The 21,527-nt window shown below is 44.5% G+C and overlaps 2 protein-coding genes across 2 annotated transcripts in view; one reads left to right on the top strand and one right to left on the bottom strand.

The window, feature by feature from the left end:
* Nucleotides 1–3,236: 3,236 nt before the first annotated feature.
* LOC311127003 (derlin-1-like) lies at nucleotides 3,237–13,944 on the top strand. Its single transcript, XM_084158738.1, has 7 exons — nucleotides 3,237–3,593; nucleotides 6,376–6,487; nucleotides 8,888–8,952; nucleotides 10,634–10,660; nucleotides 11,841–11,989; nucleotides 12,116–12,226; nucleotides 12,543–13,944. The coding sequence occupies exons 1-7, from the start codon at nucleotides 3,441–3,443 to the stop codon at nucleotides 12,700–12,702; spliced, it is 777 nt and encodes a 258-aa protein (XP_084014864.1). The 5' UTR covers nucleotides 3,237–3,440; the 3' UTR covers nucleotides 12,703–13,944.
* A 1,260-nt stretch (nucleotides 13,945–15,204) lies between these two features.
* The window catches only part of LOC311126917 (zinc fingers and homeoboxes protein 2-like), a 19,045-nt gene continuing 12,722 nt past the window's right edge, over nucleotides 15,205–21,527 (bottom strand). Inside the window, exons 2-3 of the mRNA XM_084158616.1 lie at nucleotides 16,668–19,338; nucleotides 15,205–16,155 (exon numbers count right to left, since the gene is read on the bottom strand). Of these exons, the coding sequence (XP_084014742.1) occupies nucleotides 16,678–19,167 (2,490 nt within the window). The 5' untranslated portion in view covers nucleotides 19,168–19,338 and the 3' untranslated portion in view covers nucleotides 15,205–16,155; nucleotides 16,668–16,677. The remainder of the gene's footprint in view (nucleotides 16,156–16,667; nucleotides 19,339–21,527) is intronic.

The following is a 21,527-nucleotide window of genomic DNA, read 5'->3' as shown; positions in this document are numbered from 1 at the left end:
ACGAATGGCATGTAAACAGTAGCAGTAATGATGGGTATTCGAGTTCTCTAGGATCAAATAGGTTACATTTGAGGATTTGCGATTTGAAACCTCCCTGTGTAGATTCACCGCAGTTAAAAGGGTAGAATAGAGAAAAAACTCATACATGTGATTGTTCTATAGTCATTACTGCTAATTATAAGGGGTGTGGATAACATAGCATAGGCCATGAAGGTGGACAATGACCACTGCCATGCCAAGTTTTGGTTTAGCAAAAAGTATGTTAGGTGGACACTTTCTCAAGGTGATCACAATACAATACTGTATCAAATGTATGTTGCTAGCTACAGTATTTGACACCTGTCTTATTTGCCTGTGCTAGTGCAAAAAAAACGCCCCTTTCATGTGTTGTGGCTCCTTCTCTGTGGGTGACTGTTAGCTAGCTGTGCAAAGGTTAGTGCTATCTGGAACCCTTGGGACGTCCCTACCCTAAACCTTGGCACTTTAAGCAACGCTGGTGTAATTACATACACCAGAGTTGCTTTCAATTGTATTGAGACAAAATATCTTAAAATGATCATATTATTAAACAGACTTTCCAAACGTGGGTCTGTTGTATACCCACTTCCTCTCTGCTGACCTCATGTCAAAATAAAAGTCCTGCACGTGCACAATATGTGGACAAAAAAGGAAAAACTTGTGTGGGGACTTTTATTTTGACATTAGGTAATTAGAGAAGAAGTGGGTCTACAACAGATCCACGTTTGGAAAGTGTGTTTAATAATACGATCCTTTAGATCAAATTCCCCAGCCATAATGACCAACCGTCCTGCCCATCGGCACAGTAAGTTCAAATGCAATTCTATTTAACTTCTGGCTTCCCACGGGATGTTTTTGTGCAACCCAATACGATTGAAAGCAATGCTACTGTATGTAAATACTACACCCACAGTGCTAAAAGCACCTACCCTAACCTTAACCCTTAACTACACTGAACAAAAATATAAATGCAACATGTAAAGTGTTGGTCCCATGTTGCATGAGCTGAAATAAAAAAAATCCATACTCGCAAAAAGCGTATTTCTCTCATATTTTGTGCACAAATTTGTTTACATCCCTGTTAGTGAACATTTCTTCTTTGCCAAGATAATCCATCCACCTGACAGCTGTGCTGGAGACAATAAAAGGCCACTCTAAAATGTGCAGTTTTGTCACACAACACAATGCCACAGACATCTAAAGTTTTGAGGGAGCGTGCAATTGGCATGCTGACTGCAGGAATGTCCACCATAGCTGTTGCCAGAGAATTTAATGTTTAATTCCTCTACCATAAGCCTTTTGAGAATTTGGCAGTACCTCCAACCAGCCTCACAACCGCAAACCACGTGTAACCACGCCAGCCCAGGAACTCCACATCCGTCTTCTTCACCTACAGGATTGTCTGAGATCAGCCACCGGACAGCTGATGAAACTGTGGGTTTGCACAACCAAATAATTTTTGTACAAACTGTCAGAAATCGGCTCAGGGGAAACTCATCTGCGTGCTCGTCGTCCTCACCAGGGTCTTGATCCGCGGAGGCTGCTGAGGGGAGGACGGCTCATAATAATGGCTGGAACCGAGCGAATGGAATGGCATCAAACACATGGGAACCAGCCATTACCACGAGCCCGTTCTCCCCAATTAAGGTGCCACCAACCTCCTGTGGTCTTGACCAGACAGCAGTTCGGCGTTGTAACCGGCGTCAGTGGGCAAATGCTTACCTTCGATGGATGAATGGATGAATCCCGGTTTCAACTGTACTGGGCAGATGGCAGACAGTGTATATGATGTCGTATGGGCGAGCGGTTTGCCGATGTCAACATTGTGAACAGAGTGCCCCATTGTGGCGGTGGGGTTATGGTATAGGCAGGCATAAACTAATGATATGGGCAGGCATAATCTACAGACAACAAACACAATTAGATTTTATCAATGGCAATTTGAATGCACAGAGATGCCATGATGAGATCCGGAGGCCCATTATCTTGCCATTCATCCGCCGCCATCACCTCATGTTTCAGCATGATAATGCACGGCCTCATGTCGCAAGGATCTGTACACAATTCCTGGATGATGAAAATGTCCCAGTTCTTCCATGGCCTGCATACTCACCACACGTCACCCATTGAGCACGTTTGGGATTCTCTGGATCGACGTGTACAACGGTGTGTTCCAGTTCCCGCCAATATCCAGCAACTTCACACAGCCATTGAAGAGGAGTGGGACAACATTTCACAGGCCACAATCAATAGCCTGATCAACTCTATGCAAAGGGGATGTGTCACCCTGCATGAGGCAAATGGTGGTGTCATCAGATACTGACTGGTTTTCTGATCCACGCCCCTACCTTTTTTTTAAAGGTATCTTTGACCAACAGATACATATCTGTATTCCCAGTCATGTGAAATCCATAGATTAGGGCCTAATGAATTTATTTCAATTGACTGATTTCTTTATATGAACTATAACTCAGTACAATCTGTTGGGTTCTATTTTTCTCATAATTGGATCTGTATGTGATGAATAACTTAGAAGGAATGCATTAATGATGACCATGGGTGTACTATACTGATATAAATTGTTTCACATAACAGGCTGTGATTCATGTGAGGAACGTTAGGGGCTAGGATGAGATAAAACTTGTATTTCTTATAGATAAGACTTGTATTTCTCACAGATACGAACACTGCTTCTTTGTGATCTGTGAACCTTCCAAGGACATGGGTACTGCAAAAAAAGTGCTAACTCCACAGGTTGTTATGATAAACTTATGCCTGGCAACAGTGTGCAACAAATGGAGCGCCGAGGGGTTGGGACCAACCCGTGCGCCAACGGATTGGCTGAGTAAAGTCTAAACCACACTCAGTCCTTTACTCTGATTGGACAACAGAAGAGGTGGGAACTCTCTGTCAGAATATTTGAGAAAGAACCTGTAAACAATGGTTTAGTTCTCTGAGTGCCCTGCGTGGTATTTCAGTGGACCCGTATATACGAATATCATATTTACCATTGAAGGTTTTGCATTAATTAAAATACTAGTATATCTTAGAAGTCGTGTTGACCTCTTTTGTCCCAAATACCAGATTTGAATTGACGCAACTTAACAAATCTTAGAAATTGTTGCATTTTTATATTTCTGTTCAGTGTAAATAATTTTAAATTTCAACTTCAATGGAGTAACGTCAGAGTTGTGACGTCCCAAGGATCCCAGATAGCAAGGACTGATGTGCAAATTTGACAGGAAGTGAGCAGTTCAAGAGCTAGTCGCGAGAATATTGAGGTATAATAAGAAGCCACGTCATGAAAACTTGACGGAGGAACAAAACGTTCGTGAATAATTGTTGTCATCGAAGGGGAGTTATAACACATTTGCCTTTAGGCAATTCTTTGACTGGTCGTTTTGTCAAGATCGTATGGAAAGATGTCAGATATCGGGGACTGGTTCAAAAGCATCCCGTTCATCACCCGGTACTGGTTTGCTGGGTCGATTGCAGTTCCCTTGATAGGTAAACTGGGACTAATCAATCCCATGTACCTCGTCTTATGGCCAGAGAACTTCTTTCACAAATTTCAGGTAAGTTATGGGCAGTGGGTTTGTTTATGTGCGCTACAATTCGCTGTGTTGCTATGATAGCCTAGCATCAAGGCTAGCAGGCCTTAGATTGTAAGAGGGGTGTGAATTCAGTCCAATCACAAAACAAAGAGGTTGGACTTCCGGGATGCATGAAGACGCTAGTTCGATGATAGGATAGCAGCAATTTCAATTTCAGCTACACACACACACACCACAAACACATACAGGGTGGACATTTACATTATTTAGCAGACGCTCTTATCCAGAGCGACTTACAAATTGGTGCATTCAACTTATGATAGCCAGTGGGACAACCATTATGGGGGGTGTGGGAAGAAGGATTACTTTATACTATTCCAGGTATTCCTTAAAGAGGTAGGGTTTCAAGTGTCTCTGGAAGGTGGTCAGTGACTCCGCTGTCCTGGCGTCGTGGGGGAGCTTGTTCCACCATTGGGGTGCCAGAGCGAATTGCTTTGACTGGGCTGAGCGGGAACTGTGCTTCCGTAGAGGTAGGGGAGCTAGCAGGCCAGAGGTGGATAAACGTAGTGCCCTCGTTTGGGTGTAGGGTCTGATCAGAGCCTGAAGGTAAGGAGGTGCCGTTCCCCTCACAGCTCTGTAGGCAAGCACCATGTCTTGTAGTAGATGCAAGCCTCAACTGGAAGCCAGTGGAGTGTGCGGAGGAGCGTGGTGACATCAGAGAACTTGGGAAGGTTGAACACCAGACGGGCTGCAGCATTCTGGATAAGTTGAAGGGGTTTAATGGCACAGGCAGGGAGCCCAGCCAACAGTGAGTTGCATTAATCCAGACGGGAGATGACAAGTGCCTGGATTAGGACCTGTGCCGCTTTCTGTGTAAGGTAGGGTCGTACTCTGCGAATGTTGTAGAGCATGAACCTGCAGGATTGGGTCACCGCTTTGATGTTAGCGGAGAACGACAGGGTGTTGTCCAGGGTCACGCCAAGGTTCTTTGCACTCTGGGAGGAGGACACAATGGAGTTGTCAACCGTGATGGCGAGATCATGGAGCGGGAAGTCCTTCCCCGGGAGGAAGAGCAGCTCCGTCTTGCCGAGGTTCAGCTTGAGGTGGTGATCCGACATCCACACTGATATGTCTGCCAGACATGCAGAGATGCGATTCGCCACCTGGTTATCAGAAGGGGGAAAGGAGAAAATTAATTGTGTGTCGTCTGCGTAGCAATGATAGGAGAGACCATGTGAGGATATGACAGAGCCAAGTGACTTGGTGTATAGAGAGAATAGGAGAGGGCCTAGAACTGAGTCCTGGGGGACACCAGTGGTGAGAGCACGTGTTGCGGAGACAGATTCTCGCCACGCCACCTGGTAGGAGCGACCTGTCAGGTAGGACGCAATCCAAGAGTGAGCAGCGGCGGAGATGCCCAACTCGGAGAGGGTGGAGAGGAGGATCTGATGATTCACAGTATCAAAGGCAGCGGATGGGTCTAGAAGGATAAGAGCAGAGGACAGTATCAGTTCTTGGCCCTGACAGCTCAGCTGACTACTGGTTGTTATCTTGTGAGGGCAGAGCAGGTTTCCATTGGCGAGGCCACAGCTGGCACACCTGTGCTGGGCTGTTGTTCCATTGGGTTTTTGTGGAGAGAAAGAAATCAGTGCAGTGCCCCAACCCAGTCAGCTGTTCATATGGCCCAGGGTGTATGTTTTAGGGTTGTCTCGATACCAGTGTTGCAATACTTGGAAGTATCGTGGCAACAAAACATGAAGCAGACTTCATTTCTTGAGAAACAAACATTCTAAAGTTGTAAACACACAGCCTTATGTTGTCAGCAGTCACATTAGTTTTTTCTCCAAACTAGGCCTGTATCACACAATATGTTACATACAGGCAGGTGTTAAAGGACAATATGTTACATACAGGCAGGTGTTAAAGGACAATATGTTACATACAGGCAGGTTTTAAAGGACAATATGTTACATATATGCAGGTTTTAAAGGACAAAATGTTACATACAGGCAGGTTTTAAAGGACAAAATGTTACATACAGGCAGGTTTTAAAGGACAAAATGTTACATACAGGCAGGTTTTAAAGGACAATATGTTACATACAGGCAGGTGTTAAAGGACAATATGTGTTACATACAGGCAGGTTTTAAAGGACAATATGTTACATATATGCAGGTTTTAAAGGACCATAGAGTTTAGCCTGCTTTGTGTTTTCGTGGTAACACAATACTGGTATGGTATCCTGAATACCCTAGTGTGTTTACATTAAAAGGAACGCATGCCCAATACCAATAAGCTTTTCATAAACCTGTGAATGTGGCAGTTGAGTTCACATTTTGTCATCATGAACTGGTGCCCCATTACATCACATGTGAATAAAGCATTTAGCTGTGGAGGGCCTGCCAAGCTCCAGCTCTCGCCCACAGCCCACCCCCACCAGTTACTGCCCTGGCACCCACCCCCACCAGTTACTGCCCTGGCACCCACCCCCACTAGTTACTGCCCTGGCACCCACCCCCACTAGTTACTGCCCTGGCACCCACCCCCACCAGTTACTGCCCTGGCACCCACCCCGACCAGTTACTGCCCTGGCACCCACCCCGACCAGTTACTGCCCTGGCACCCACCCCGACCAGTTACTGCCCTGGCACCCACCCCGACCAGTTACTGCCCTGGCACCCACCCCGACCAGTTACTGCCCTGGCATGCCTAAATGCTAACAGACTGTAGCCTAAATGCTAACAGACTGTAGCCTCTGTGAGTGGTTGGTAATAATGTCCAATATGTCTCTCGCTCTCTACAGGTATGGAGACCAATCACCTCCACCCTCTACTTCCCTGTGGGCCCTGGAACAGGCTTCCTCTACCTAGTCAATCTGTATTTCCTCTACCAGTACTCTACCAGGCTGGAGACAGGTGGGTTCACACAGTCCTCTAGCAGGGTTCTGTTCAGGAGCATGTAACGTTACAGAACGTTCAGATAGAAGCGTCCATGTAGAATATGGAATTGTCATAGAAATAGAATGAATAGATCTTATAATCTGCAACAACATTCAGAATGTTTCACATCACTGAATAGTCCTACACCCCAGCGGAGACAGGTGGGTTCACGCCAGGTCACAGAGGCTGGAGACAGGTGGGTTCACGCCAGGTCACAGAGGCTGGAGACAGGTGGGTTCACGCCAGGTCACAGAGGCTGGAGACAGGTGGGTTCACGCCAGGTCACAGAGGCTGGAGACAGGTGGGTTCACGCCAGGTCACAGAGGCTGGAGACAGGTGGGTTCACGCCAGGTCACAGAGGCTGGAGACAGGTGGGTTCACGCCAGGTCACAGTGGCTAGCTAGGCTGACAGTCTGCCAGCTCTCATTTGCAGTTGTTGTAAATAATACATGTTGAGCCTGTCCTCTGGAAGAGGCCCTGCCATCATGCACCAAACTATGAGCAGCCCAATAGAGATCACTTGTTGTTTTATACACTACCGGTCAAAAGTTTTAGAACACCTACTCATTCAAAGGTTTTCTTTATTTGTTCTATTTTCTACATTGTAGAATAATAGTGAAGACATCAAAACTATGAAATAACACATGAATCATGTAGTAACCATAAAAGTGTTAAACAAATCAAAATATATTTTATATTTGAGGTTCTTCAAATAGCCACCCTTTGCCTTGATGACAGCTTTGCACACTCTTGGCATTCTCTCAACCAGCTTCACCTGGAATGCTTTTCCAACAGTCTTGAAGGAGTTCCCACATATGCTGAGCATTTGTTGGCTGCTTTTCCTTCACTCTGCGGTCCATAACACCTCCTCCTCCATGCTTTACGGTGGGAACCACATATGCGGAGATCATCCGTTCACCCACAGCGCGTCTCACAAAGACATGGCAGTTGGAACCAAAAATCTCAAATTTGGACTCCAGACCAAAGGACACATTTCCACCGGTCTAATGTCCATTGCACGTGTGTCTTGGCCCAAGAAGGTCTCTTCTTCTTATTTGTGGACTTTAGTAGTGGTTTCTTTGCAGCAATACGACCATGAAGGCCTGATTCACGCAGTCTCCTCTGAACAGTTGATGTTGATGTGTCTGTTACTTGAACTCTGTGAAGCATTTATTTGGGCTGCAATTTCTGAGGCTGGTAACTCTAATGAACTTATCCTCTCCAGCAGAGGTAACTCTGGGTCTTCCATTTCTGTGGCGGTCCTCATGAGAGCCAGTTTCATCATAGCGCGTAATGGTTTTTGCAAGTGTACTTGAAGAAACGTTCAAAGTTATTGACATTTTCCGTATTGACTGACCTTCTTGTCTTAAAGTAATGATGGACTGTCATTTCTCTTTGCTTATTTGAGCTGTTGCCATAATATGGACTAGGTCTTTTACCAAATAGGGCTATCTTCTGTATACCACCCCTACCTTGTCACAACACAAATGATTGGCTCAAACGCATTAAGAATGAAATCAATTCCACAAATTAACTTTTTTAAGAAGGCACAGCTGTTAATTGAAATGCATTCCAGGTGACTACCTCATGAAGCTGGTTGAGAGAATGCCAAGAGTGTGCAAAGCTGTCATCAAGGCAAAGGGTGGCTATTTGAAGAATCTCAAATATAAAATATATTTGGATTTGTTTAACACTTTTTTGGTTACTACATGATTCCAGATGTGTTATTTCATAGTTTTGATGTCTTCACTATTATTCTACAATGTAGAAAATAGTACAAATTAAGAAAAACCATTGAATGAGTAGGTGTTCTAAAACTTTTGACCGGTAGTGTATATAAAAGTATTTTGGCTAGAAAGAGGTGAACGGTAGAGGTGAACGGTAGGAGAGAGAATGCTTAAAGAGCAGTGGGCTGGATTGGAACCTGACAGCGGGACATAGTACATGTGCTCCAGAGGCAGAGGCTTAGACAGCTAGACCACCACATTCACTTATTATCGTTAGTCAGGGGCCATTATAGATCTGATCTATTACACAACATTAGGACTGTTGGAGTTAGGAGGAAGCAGACAATGTCATTGCTTTTTCAAATCTTGTGATCATGGTGGGGTTAGGCAATTAGAATATGATTAAATAAATAATTGCTACGGTTAAATAAATAATTGCGATGTTAGGTCTGTATGTACAGTATTTTGTGTGACGACACCTATTGCCTGTGGCTCAAATAAAGCTATCTCAATTTCAATTCAAAGGGGCTTTATTGGCATGGGAAACATGTTTACATTGCCAAAGCAAGTGAAATAAACAAACAAAAGAGCTTATCTCTCTCTCTCTCATATATATATATATATATCTCATATATCTCATCTCTTCCAGGGGCGTTTGATGGGCGGCCGGCTGACTTTGTGTTCATGCTGCTATTCAACTGGATCTGCATCGTTGTATCCTTTATCTGCTTATCAATATGAGGCCTTCATCTTTTATGCAGCTGACAAGTTTATCAGTCATAGGAAATGAATGATGTCAATTAGCCATACATTTAACTTATCATCACTGTCTGGTGAAAACCTCTTATCTTCCAAACAGAAACTTTTCAGGAATTGAAAATAATTACCATATTTTCCCATTAAGGAACATACCATTATGAACGTTTAGAAGATATTTTGAATAAATGTTTTGTGTCCTTGAGTCATGAAATGTACAGAAAACATTGAGGGAAGTTACTGCTTTAAATTAATGTAAAAATATATATATATTTGCAAAATTGGAGTTAGAAGGTTTTCATCAGACAGCGACGTTATGCTGTTTTGTCAACTGTTAAAGGTAATAGTGTTTCATGTTTTTTCCTCCTGAGTCTAGGCCTTGTTATATGGTGTGTTATTAGAGCACCCCCCTGCCTGTTAAGCTGCCTAGCAACAGTTCAGCCCCTTTCCAGTGGTCTAGCTACAATCTCTTTCTCTGTACAGCCAAACCAGTCTCTGTTTCTCCGTACAGCCAAACCAGTCTCTGTTTCTCCGTACAGCCAAACCAGTCTCTGTTTCTCCGTACAGCCAAACCAGTCTCTGTTTCTCCGTACAGCCAAACCAGTCTCTGTTTCTCTGTACAGCCAAACCAGTCTCTGTTTCTCTGTACAGCCAAACCAGTCTCTGTTTCCCTGTACAGCCAAACCAGTCTCTGTTTCTCTGTACAGCCAAACCAGTCTCTGTTTCTCTGTACAGCCAAACCAGTCTCTGTTTCTCTGTACAGCCAAACCAGTCTCTGTTTCCCTGTACAGCCAAACCAGTCTCTGTTTCTCTGTACAGCCAAACCAGTCTCTGTTTCCCTGTACAGCCAAACCAGTCTCTGTTTCTCTGTACAGCCAAACCAGTCTCTGTTTCTCTGTACAGCCAAACCAGTCTCTGTTTCTCTGTACAGCCAAACCAGTCTCTGTTTCCCTGTACAGCCAAACCAGTCTCTGTTTCTCTGTACAGCCAAACCAGTCTCTGTTTCCCTGTACAGCCAAACCAGTCTCTGTTTCTCTGTACAGCCAAACCAGTCTCTGTTTCTCTGTACAGCCAAACCAGTCTCTGTTTCTCTGTACAGCCAAACCAGTCTCTGTTTCTCCGTACAGCCAAACCAGTCTCTGTTTCTCCGTACAGCCAAACCAGTCTCTGTTTCTCCGTACAGCCAAACCAGTCTCTGTTTCTCCGTACAGCCAAACCAGTCTCTGTTTCTCCGTACAGCCAAACCCCCTGCCTGCGGGTGGCCTAGCTACGGTCTCTGTATAGCCATGTGGTTAATCCAGGTCACATGGAGGGACAACACTGCTCACATGAAAGATCTGGTTCAAATACAGACAGACTTTCTACCCATGCTGCCTCAGTTACTGTGTTGTGGTTAAAGAACCTCAGTACAGCTGGAATGGATCATTAGGCTCCTCTATGCTCCGTGACAGAACATCCACAATAGTTCTGTTGTCAAGTCATCTGTTCCACTGCTTCTCCTTTTGGGCAACTAACCGGGAAATGAAGGTCAGGGTATGTGGCCTGTTTTATATAGAACTAGATGAAACAGTTTATTCAACATCTGTAAAATAATTGATCCTGACAGGAGGGATACAGGTTTCCTTAACTGCTTGTGTAGATAACTGGGTTAATGATGGATATGCAGGTACGTTTCTTCCTCCTGTTTTCTCTCTGTCCCTAGATTAGAAGAAATAAGACCTGTTGCCTTTTTCATTTACCACGACGTTCCAAGACAAATAGTCAAAATCATGCATTAAAGGCTAAGTCAGCCCATCCCTACTGTACCTATCAATGATAGGAAAGGTCTTATTAGCTTGATATATAGGTACATGGAAAATCCACTCACTCTTTTTTTTGTCTTTAATCTTTAGAACATAATGTAAACTAGGTTCATTAAGAAGGTCAGATGATCAGACTGGTCTAGTTTATCATGATGGGCAGTTGCTGTCAGATGATCAGACTGGTCTAGTTTATCATGATGGGCAGTTGCTGTCAGATGATCAGACTGGTCTAGTTTATCATGATGGGGAGTTGCTGTCAGATGATCAGACTGGTCTAGTTTATCATGATGGGGAGTTGCTGTCAGATGATCAGACTGGTCTAGTTTATCATGATGGGCAGTTGCTGTCAGATGATCAGACTGGTCTAGTTTATCATGATGGGGAGTTGCTGTCAGATGATCAGACTGGTCTAGTTTATCATGATGGGCAGTTGCTGTCAGATGATCAGACTGGTCTAGTTTATCATGATGGGCAGTTGCTGTCAGATGATCAGACTGGTCTAGTTTATCATGATGGGGAGTTGCTGTCAGATGATCAGACTGGTCTAGTCTGCTGTATCTTGTTTCACAGAGGGGCCGACACTCGGTGTGTGTCCCAAATGGCACCTTATTCCCTATATAGTGCACTCTGGTCTAAAGTAGTGCACTATATAAGGAATAGGGTGCCATTTGGGACTGCCTGAGACAGCTCTGAACCATCAGTCTCTGACAGCTAAGAGGCTAGTCATCCCACCTCAGTGCTACTGACCATAAATCTACCAGAGGTCATCACAACCACTGTCATTTAGTTTAAACAAACTGGACACTTCCGTGGTCATCATGACAATAAGAATTATGCCATCTAAAGCTTCAGTGCTAAGGTATCTCTGCTGACTGTGTCGCTGCAGCCTCTTGGTCAGTTGGTTTGTAAAAGAGGATGTATCTATAACCTACATTATTAGATACATTAAATAAATTGTTTAGGGGGTTTTGGTCCACCTCTTCTAATGAAATAACTGATTTGAGAACTACTATTAAAATATGATAATCTTGTTGCGTTTTCCAGCTCCTGATGATCCCGTTGATAATGTCTGTCCTGTACGTGTGGGCTCAGCTGAACAGAGAAACGATAGTCTCCTTCTGGTTTGGAACACGCTTCAAAGCATGTTATCTACCCTGGGTCATCCTTGGGTTCAACTACATTATTGGAGGCTCGTAAGTAGTTCCATTATTTCTGTCAACAATTCAACATGTTATAACGACAATTACATTTTCAACAGAAATGTCCAAAAAGTCAATAGTAAAATCCTGAATGTCTTGGTTGTCTACTCTCATCTCCAGTGTTGTCAATGAACTGATTGGGAACCTGGTGGGTCACCTCTACTTCTTCCTGATGTTTAAATACCCCATGGACCTGGGAGGCAGGTCCTTCCTCTCAACACCTGACTTCCTGTGAGTTCCTCTGCTACTCTACCTGTCTGGTGTCCCAATCATGCGTTGCTTTAATGAAGCAACATGACTGGTAGAAATGTCATGAATAGAGCTCAGAGATGCATAATGCATGTTTGTTCTACACAATATATTTATATGTAAACATTCCTGCTGAACACAGCCCTGTTGTCCTCTGTGATTCCTGCTGAACACAGCCCTGTTGTCCTCTGTGATTCCTGCTGAACACAGCCCTGTTGTCCTCTGTGATTCCTTACTCTACATTTCAGAGATGCATGTCTGTTATAATACAGTATGCGGTCCTCTGTCTCGTCTACAGGTACCGCTTCCTGCCCAACAGACGAGGGGGCGTGTCTGGGTTTGGAGCTCCGCCCAGCAGGAGACCTGCAGCTCCAGAGGCCGGAGGTGGTGGTGGTGGTGGAGGAGGTATGGGAGGACGTCATGCCTGGGGAGCTGGCTTCCGTCTAGGGGACGACTGAGGAGACTGTCCCTCGTCCCACCGAGTAGTAGGACAAAGACTCTTGTCTCCTCAAGACTCTCTACTCCTCAAGACTACTGTTGATGTCCAAATTATGCAGAAGAAAGCAGATTTGTTTTGGTATCTAACTCCCCTTCCTTTGGACTGTTCAGAAAAGAGATGTCGCAGCTGTGGATATGATCAGCATGTTGTTCTTTCATTCTGTGCTCTCTCTCACACAAGATGCCATATCCGATTACACTGTAATTACAGGGTTCCTCCTAACCAGTGTGTTGCCTCAGCCAGCCTTTTCAGAGCGTGGGTTTGGCTATTTAGAAAAGCATTGTTCTGGGAGAGAACAGCCGAGCACTAAGAATTGAATTCTCTTTGCCCCGTCTCTCTCTAAATAGAACACGAGGCAACAGCAACTGTCACACTGGCTGTGTAGCTAGAGGCACATATGTAATAACACAAAACGATATCTCTTGTTCATTCTCCCCCGGTCTGCGCTGTTGTATGATTGCACAGCCACACTGAATGTTTGTCTGTTTGAATGGGGGAGTAGGGTCGAGGTTGTAAAATAAAAAAAAAGAATCTTCAACGTAGTATAAAAATTCAATAATGATGCAACAATGTAGTTTGTGGTTTGAGAGAAATGCCTACAGTATGTGCTCACACTGTCCCAGTAGATTGCTTTGGTAAAGCTGGTTTGGATCCATAAAACTGCAGTGTCATGGTTCGGTTTCTCCTTGATTTAGCTCCGCAACATGGCAATTAAATGAAACTGCAAGATTTCATGAATACCCCCAGTTGTATGTAATAACTTACACTCAACTGTGAAATGGCATCAATTGTTTTCAAGATGAGTGATTGCTTGTTGCCAATTTTGATTTCCATTCAGAAGATGAAATAATCCAATCTAAAAAGCAAAACAGTTGTAATAATCACACTAGTCTTGAGGATGTATAGTTAGTTATTCACCAGGGTTGGGGTCAATTCCATTTAAATTCAAGAAGTTAACTGAAATTACAATTATTTTTTTCCCTTCAGAGAAGCGTTCAGGAAATGTAACTTTATTTCCTGAATTTGCAATGGAATTGACCCCGACACACATGTACAGTGACCCTTGACCTTATACCAGAGGATGTCTTTCAGTTGAGTGTCTTATGATTGTGTTTATTTGACTGGGTCTGTCTGTTTCTCTAACTTGTTTTGTACAATGGCATTTTGTACTTGAGTAAACAGAACGGAACAAAACTTTCCAGTTTTTGTTGCGTTAAAATTCTTTTGATTTAACGTTGTACTGAAGTAATCAAATCCAGTGCATTTTTACATCTCAATTGCATGTCTCTCGACCAAAATATTCTTAAAGGACACAGGAAGGGGGAAAATGCAGAATAAGGCAACCTATTAAGAACTCTATTTCCAAGACAGACTAACCAGGTGAATCCAAGTGAAAGCTATGATCCCTTATTGATTCACATGTTAAATCCACTTAAATCAGTGTAGATGACAGGTTGAAGAATGATTTTGAACCCTTGAGACTGAGACATGGATTGTGTGCATGCCATTGAGGGTGAATGGGCAAGACACAAAATGTAAGTACCTTTGAACGGGGTACGTGCCGGTTTGTGACAATTGCAATGCTGCTAGGTTTTCATGCTCAACAGTTTCCCATGTGTATCAAGAATGGTCCTCCACCCTAAGGATATCCAGCCAACTTGACACGACTGGGGGAAGCATTGGAGTCAATGTGGATCAGCATCCCTGTGGAATGCTTTCAACACCTTGTAGAGTCCATGCCCCGAAGAATTGAGGCTGTTCTGAGGGCAAAATGGGGTGTAACTCAATGTTTGGTATACTCAGTGTGTGCGTTTCCCCTAGAGTTGATTGACGCGCCTGCTCAATCTGATCAGCATAATACCAAAAGTCTGTTTAAGCTAGATGTTTTTTTGCATGGGCCAGTTCTCAATCCAGCGCATCTGCTGTGGAAGGTGGCAGAGCTACAGCGGCGTTTGTCAGACCAGGAGACATACCGAAAATCAGTATTCTTACAAATGTCTAGTGTCCGAACAGTTTGGCCTACAAGATATGACCAGCCTATGGAAAGATGACTCACGAACACAATGGTGTTCTCCATTTTGCTCTACGACCTCCACAAGTGTCACGGTACTCGTTTGAAGGTAACCCGGTACCAGGCCGAAAAATGAATGGAAGTGAATAGGGTATTTCCAAGTCAAAGGTATACGGGTCGTTCCACGGTAAAATGAGATTTTTCCCCCCTGAACTTTCTTATGTCTCAGATATAGGGCAGACACTTTAAAACATACCTCCTTTTGATTAGTTTTTTTTTTTTTTATACATACAGGTGTCCTAAAATTCCAAATCAAATAGCTAAATGATCCTTGGCATGACCATCTAAAAGCAATTCTGTATGTTAGCTTAGTAGAACCTCAGCCCTGGGCCCTTAGGGTTAAGTATCTCTGAGTAGTGACCAGTGCACAAGGGACCAAGAGACAGCTTTCACTTGGTTGTGTTTTATTGAGTTACAGCAGACTGATTTTAAAAAAGAGCAAGCAAAGAGACTCTTGGTAGAAGCACAGTATTCCAGATACATGTATGAACATGACTCACTAATAGCAGAAGCATGAAAAACTCAATGAGCGAGCAGTCGCAAATCTGCCATTGAAATGGAGCCTAACACCTAGGATATCTAGAAAGCCAACACGAGAAAAGACCAGTTACTGATGCAACAATTCAAAAATGAGACTGAACTACAAAAACTTGTACAGTGCATTTTCTAGTGTTTTTATTCATGTCCATTCCGTGGCTGACTGTATTCTCAGGCAACGGTAGTGTTTAGCATGAGAGAGGGAACTGTTATTGTAATGTAGTAGGTGATTCTTAGCCTGGGTAGCAGACCTGTTTGTGCTATCAATCCACTCCTTGTCATATGCCAAACATTTGGTACCCAGGCTAGGTGATTCTAGTCCAATGGATGAACTCACTGGTTATCAGATCAGAAGTGTTACTTGTCTGTCCACGTGAAATAAGTGCCATCTATGACCAGCTGCTAGTCACTTTAAATGTTTTGTTGTTTTTTAAAACAAAATTACCAACTGATGAATTGGTTTACAATTACCATCATAGTCATAAAAACGAAAACATTGTTCTAATAGAGGTTATTGGGGGACTCCTGTTATAAATGTAAAAACCATCAACCCCGAAAATGTTTACAAAGCTTTTGCAATACAGAAAAATATTTACAAGGCCCTTTTTAATAAGTGTAATAATAACAATAAATGTATCAAGTCCAGCTTTGGCACTCAATGGTCTTGCCAGTCAGTGTTCTGAGTGGACTCTACCGTCCACTGTGCCCCTGATGTTATAGGCCAGGTAGGAAATCATTGGTTCCAGATTCAACAATCTTGAGAATCTTCTGTTTGAGAAACTCAGCATCCTCTAATGTTGTCCTCTGAAACAAAGTAAATGTCAAAACACAGACTTGTTATACAAATGGCTGACAAAACCATTTGTTGTCAACTTCACATATATTAACCTGTCATTCTGCAGCTTTTAATTAGCAATTAACAGACCAATACAGCAGGTTATCAGAGGTACTTTTCTGTTCACCAGGGAAAAAAGCCCCAGTGATAACTACATGTGTAATCCCAGTAGCCTCTTCCTGCCAAGATGTTTTTCTGAAGGCTAAATTACAGGCATCCCGGGTGGTTATAAGTCACAGCTGCTAGATGGTTGCCATCGCTCTGTTAAAGGGAAAACCATCACACTACTACATAACCAATTTCCCTTCATCTCTGACGTATCTTTTGACTGAGTTACTTACAGGCATCAAGACGAAAATCATTAACACTGAAATACGTCATTCTGAAAGGACTTATAAACCTGCAGTACAGTTGTTTATCATAGGCTACTCTCAAAGGAATTATAAACCTGCAGTACAGTAGCTTATCATAGGCTACTCACCATGTTCTTTTCATCCAGTCACCCGACCAGGTTGGTCTCCCATCAGCACCTCTGCCTCGGATCCCATCTTCTGGTTCTCCAAAGCACCTTTAGTCTCGTCCCCTACAGCCATGGTCACCTTCACCCATCTGCTTCTGTCCACGCTGGCCTGTCCATGTTGGTCCCTGCCCCTGCTGATGTCCGTCATACTCTGGCCCAGCTTGCTGGTAAACCACTGGACTATGTCCTGGTTGATGAGTTTCGACTGCAATGGAAGCTTCTCTGCATCTTCTGCTGAAAGCAGTGTCGTCTTGGCTTCTGTGAAGTGCTGCTCGAGAATGCTGCTTGGAGGTCGTTCTGGGATCGCTGACGTCGACGAGCTCTGACCATTCGGTCCTGCTTTGCCGTTGACTTTCTGAAACGGTTCCATCCAGTCCAATGTTCCATTCGTCAGGGCGGATCGGTTTTCCTTGAACCAGCGGACAATCTCTGTGCGAGACAAACCTGTCTGGCCCTCCAGCTGGCTGTACTCTTCTGGTGACGGCCACTGGGTCTGGGTGAACACCTCTTTGAGAAGCCCCAGGGATTTGCTGTCGATGGGCTCAGGACTGGTGGAAGTGGTGACAATGGGAAGAGGTGAGCACCGGACTTTGCTGTCCTGCTCGTAAACACTATTCAGTATCCCTCGTTGCTCCTCAAGGCTCTTAGGACCCAGGGAGTTTGCCAGGGCTTGCTCCAAGTTGTCCCGCAGCGCTCTGCGCTCTGAGAACCAGCAGTCGATCTCAGTCTTGGAGAGCCTTGTGTCCACAACGAGGTTATCGACGTCAATTTCAGTGGGGGAGCTGGTCCTCTGAAAACTCCCCTCTAGCATCTTGAGCTGCTCAGAGGATTTGCCTTTGAGCCTCTCCAGGAGAGGAAACTGGGTGGGGACAGCCTTTTTGGGCTGACTGTCTTTCAATGCCTGGGGCTCAATCTTGATCACCTGTGGCGCCACCTTGTAATTGAGGAGTCTTTGCTCACTGAACCACTTCTTGATTTCTCCTCTAGAGAGGCCGGTGGACTCAATGAGACGGTACACTTCCTCCTCTTCAGGGAACTGGCACTGGGTGTAACTAGCTTTCAGCACCACAATCTGGTCCGGGGTTTTATTAGAGTCTGACGTGAAGCTGGGTTTAGGCGAAGCCACCAGTCTAAGTGTAGGTGCCTGAATCGTCTGGATTATGGAGGGACGTTTGATCTCTGAAGCGGCCACTACTGGAGCTGCCAAGGGTCGCTTGACAGACTGCACCACCTGGTTTGCCATGGTTAGCGTGATGGGAGAACAACTGACAGCTGAGCCGTTTGTAACCGGCGTCAACACATAACTGGTCTGTCCCAGGAGGTTGAAGGGGACGGATTGAACTAGGGACTGTTGTCCTTTGGTGGACTGGGCCAGCTGGGCACCGCTCAGCACGGTGAAAGTGGTCTGTGGGACTGACTGGATGGTACCGTTGAACATCTTCTTCCGAGCTTCTTCCACCTCTTCAGGGGACCAGCTGATGCCTTGTTTCAGTCTCTGGAGGGTGAACCACACCTTGATCTGTTCCTCGGGGTGCTTCGAGGCAGCGGTAAGCCAGGAGAGCTCCGCTTGGGTCGGGTACGGGAACTTGGTGAAGGATGTGATGAGTGTCAGGTTATTGTCCAGTGAAGGGTTGTACTTGGAGGTGTTCAAAGGGACAGCGATTTTTGGTACTAAGTTGTAGTTTGGTGGGCGCTGAAGAGAAGGCATGATATGTGAGACGCCATCTTTTAGGGTCGCTTCTGGGATGATCACGGTCCCGTTCATATTCACGGCGGCAATCTGCTTTTTGTGGAGCTCGGGGTTGAGTCTGTCCGATTGACTTTCTGTCAATAACCGTTTGTTGTCTATTTTTGGCTTACTAATCTTCACCGTCGTAGATTTGCACAGGGGGAAAGTGGCGAAGTCTTCTCCAGTAAGAATGCCGTTGGTTGAATCACAGACGACGGCGTTGCTTGCTCCTTCTATCGACTGCTCTAGGATGGTCTGATTGTTCAGTTTGATTCTCTTGAACTTAAAGTTGCTCTCCCCTGGATGACACCTCTCGTTGTGCTCTGTCAAGGTGTCAAACTTCTTTGTGTTGAAGCTACACACGGCACACAGGTAGAGCGGGTTGAGAATGACATTGGGGTGATTGGAGTCCACGTGCTCCTTGAATTCATTCAGGTTCTGCGTAGAGAACGGACAGTACTTGCATTCGTAGCCTCCCTGCTGCTTCCTCTGTGGCCTTGAATCCACCGCATTAGGTTTCTCAGGGACCGGCGACTCCTGGCGTGAACCACTAGGCCCTGTCCCAGAGCTCCAGTCCTCTCCAGGAAGCATCTCTGTGGATCCATTCACCACTGTGCTTTTGTCGTTCGCCGATACCTCCATCTCACCTGGATCCTCCTGCCCCATCATGTAATCAGCTCTAACAGAAGCATCAGCTCTACAAGGGGTTGTGGTCTTCCTTCGGCCGGCCATTGAATGCGTAGGTCACCTTGGACTGTTAGACGGACGTTGTAGGGGAAATGACAGCGGGGGTGAGGAGGGGATGTTTCTGTCTTGTGAAGAATATGCACTTGTTGTTCCTGCTGACTGTTAATGTCAGCTCCAATGAGGGAATTCATGAGACTTCATCCCAGATCACCCAATCTGGGGGAGAGAGAGAGGAGAAATTAGAGAAACAAGGTAATTCCTGCAATAACCTGAAACAGACAATATAAAAATCATATACCGCCGGTTCAATAGTCAGCATAATTTTCTTCCTCTTTTCTACTTAACATAAATGGCCATGGTAATAGGCCTAACTCTGCAATGAAAATATGTCCCTAAACCATTGTCCGTATTCAGAGTCATTGTTCTTCATCCCTCTGTCACAGGGCCTAGCTTGTCCCTTCTGTGACAAAATAAGCATTTCAAACTCAATGACGGTAATCCTGGAAACCCAAAACTGCTTCCAATCCTGTCAACCCTAGTAGCAGATTATATTGCCATTATATATGCCAATCTCTCTCTTAAAGCTGCAATATGTAACTTTTTTGGCCGACCCAACCAAATTCACAGAAATATGTGTTATAGATCTGTCACTCATTGAAAGCAAGTAGACCTTTTCTGTGTGCGCTGTCTATGTTTCCCGTTCTTAGGTTTCGTTTTTGAGTCTTTTACTTTCGGATTTGTACACCAGTATCGAACAGCTGAAAATACAATATTTTTGGTTATGGAAAATATATTTCACAGCAGTTTAGATGGTACAATGATTCTCTACACTATACTTGCTTGATTTGTCACATAAACTGAAATTAAGCGAACTATTCGAATTTTAGCATCCAGGAAATAGCAGAGCGATTTCCACGTAGTGCATCTTTAAAGGCCAAAAGCCAGTGGTACATACATCCAAAGCCAACACCTCTATTTTGGTGCAACATGTACCGTAGCTAAATCTGACAACCCCCCAAAACATAAATCGGCTCCAAGGTAAGAGAAGCCTTAAGGATGCAATATAATACATTTACATTTTAGTCATTTAGCAGACGCTCTTATCCAGAGCGAGTATTTTTTTCATACTGGCCCCCCGTGGGAATCGAACCCTGGCGTTGCAAACGCCATGCTCTACCAACTGAGCTACATCCCTGCCGGCCATTCCCTCCCCTACCCTGGACGACGCTGGGCCAATTGTGCGCCGCCACATGGGTCTCCCGGTCGCGGCCGACTACGACAGAGCCTGGATTCGAACCAGGATCTCTAGTGGCACAGCTAGCACTGCGATGCAGTGCCTTAGACCACTGCGCCACTCCGGTTCGGAGTACATGTATTTAATTTCCCTGAGCGGTTTTATTTTTAATGAAGCGATAGAGGAGCTAATCCAAGAGAGAGTGAAAGAAGTAATTGATATTCTAGTTGCCTCATGCATTACTAGATCACATTTCCATGCAACAAAACTGAAAGAGAGAATGTTTTTTTTTAATGACAAACATCATATAAAAGTGTTCTATTGCAGAACCAAAGTCTAAGGGCTGATGTCTTCCGATTTCCAGCAGTGACTGAACTGAGATAATCTTCTGGAAAGGACAGCAGGTAAGTGATGTTAGGAGGCCTTTTAATAGAAGAGTAGGCTTTGTGTTATGAATGGTGAACAATGTAGCTTTTGGCTCCAAAATGAAGATACAAATCTGTTTTCACAGTAGACTGCCTGACCTCTGATCATTTATCAGTTCACTAAAATCAGGAGAAAGCTATCAAATATCACCTTTCATTAACTGCCTCTCTTCAAAGATTGCTTTGCTGTGGTAAACCCATTTTCTTCATGACGGTGACTAAGACCCAGTTGTGCTTGGGATTTGAACGAACATGTTTTATTTCAGGAACAACTGTTACAGCCTACTGTTTAAAAACACAGAAAATCCATGTTTCATGCTGTTCGTCTGGTGGTCAGTGCTCTGGTAAGAGATGTTCAAAGTAGAACATTGATGACTAGCTACATCAGCACTGTGAAATGTCAAATACAAATCCCAATGACTGCCGTCATCAACTCAGTCACTCATTGGATTGTCACTTGGGGTATTTCCATAACAAGCATTAGAGGTGCATCTGCATTATTAAAAAAGAGCCTAATTTCCATGAGGTAGTTATGACAACCACGGTCCGGACATTGACTTTCCCTCGTTGCATTGCTGCTGATGCTACTGCTACAGTGTATTAAACCCACCTCGCAGATATTAATTACTCTGGAGGAGACATGGAGCCAGAACGGCTGCAGTGTGGAGTCAGGCGGACTGAGGGGCCATTGCTAAGAGCCTGTCTGTCTGCCAGACCTGGGTCGTGTTCAGAAAATGGACTGAAAC

This window comes from Coregonus lavaretus (genome assembly GCF_964263955.1).
Source record: "Coregonus lavaretus genome assembly, chromosome: 3".
NCBI lineage: Eukaryota > Metazoa > Chordata > Actinopteri > Salmoniformes > Salmonidae > Coregonus > Coregonus lavaretus.
Note: the sequence above shows the minus strand (reverse complement) of the source record. Positions and strands in the feature narration are given on the sequence as shown.

What these genes read in the sequence shown, in the direction of transcription:
- LOC311127003 (XM_084158738.1), top strand. Translation starts at nt 3,441, where the DNA reads ATGTCAGATATCGGGGACTGGTTCAAAAGCATCCCGTTCATCACCCGG. An exon ending in ACTTCTTTCACAAATTTCAG is followed by an intron (nt 3,594 to 6,375) that starts GTAAGTTATGGG and finishes CGCTCTCTACAG; the next exon opens with GTATGGAGACCAATCACCTC. An exon ending in TCAACTGGATCTGCATCGTT is followed by an intron (nt 8,953 to 10,633) that starts GTATCCTTTATC and finishes CTGCTTGTGTAG; the next exon opens with ATAACTGGGTTAATGATGGA.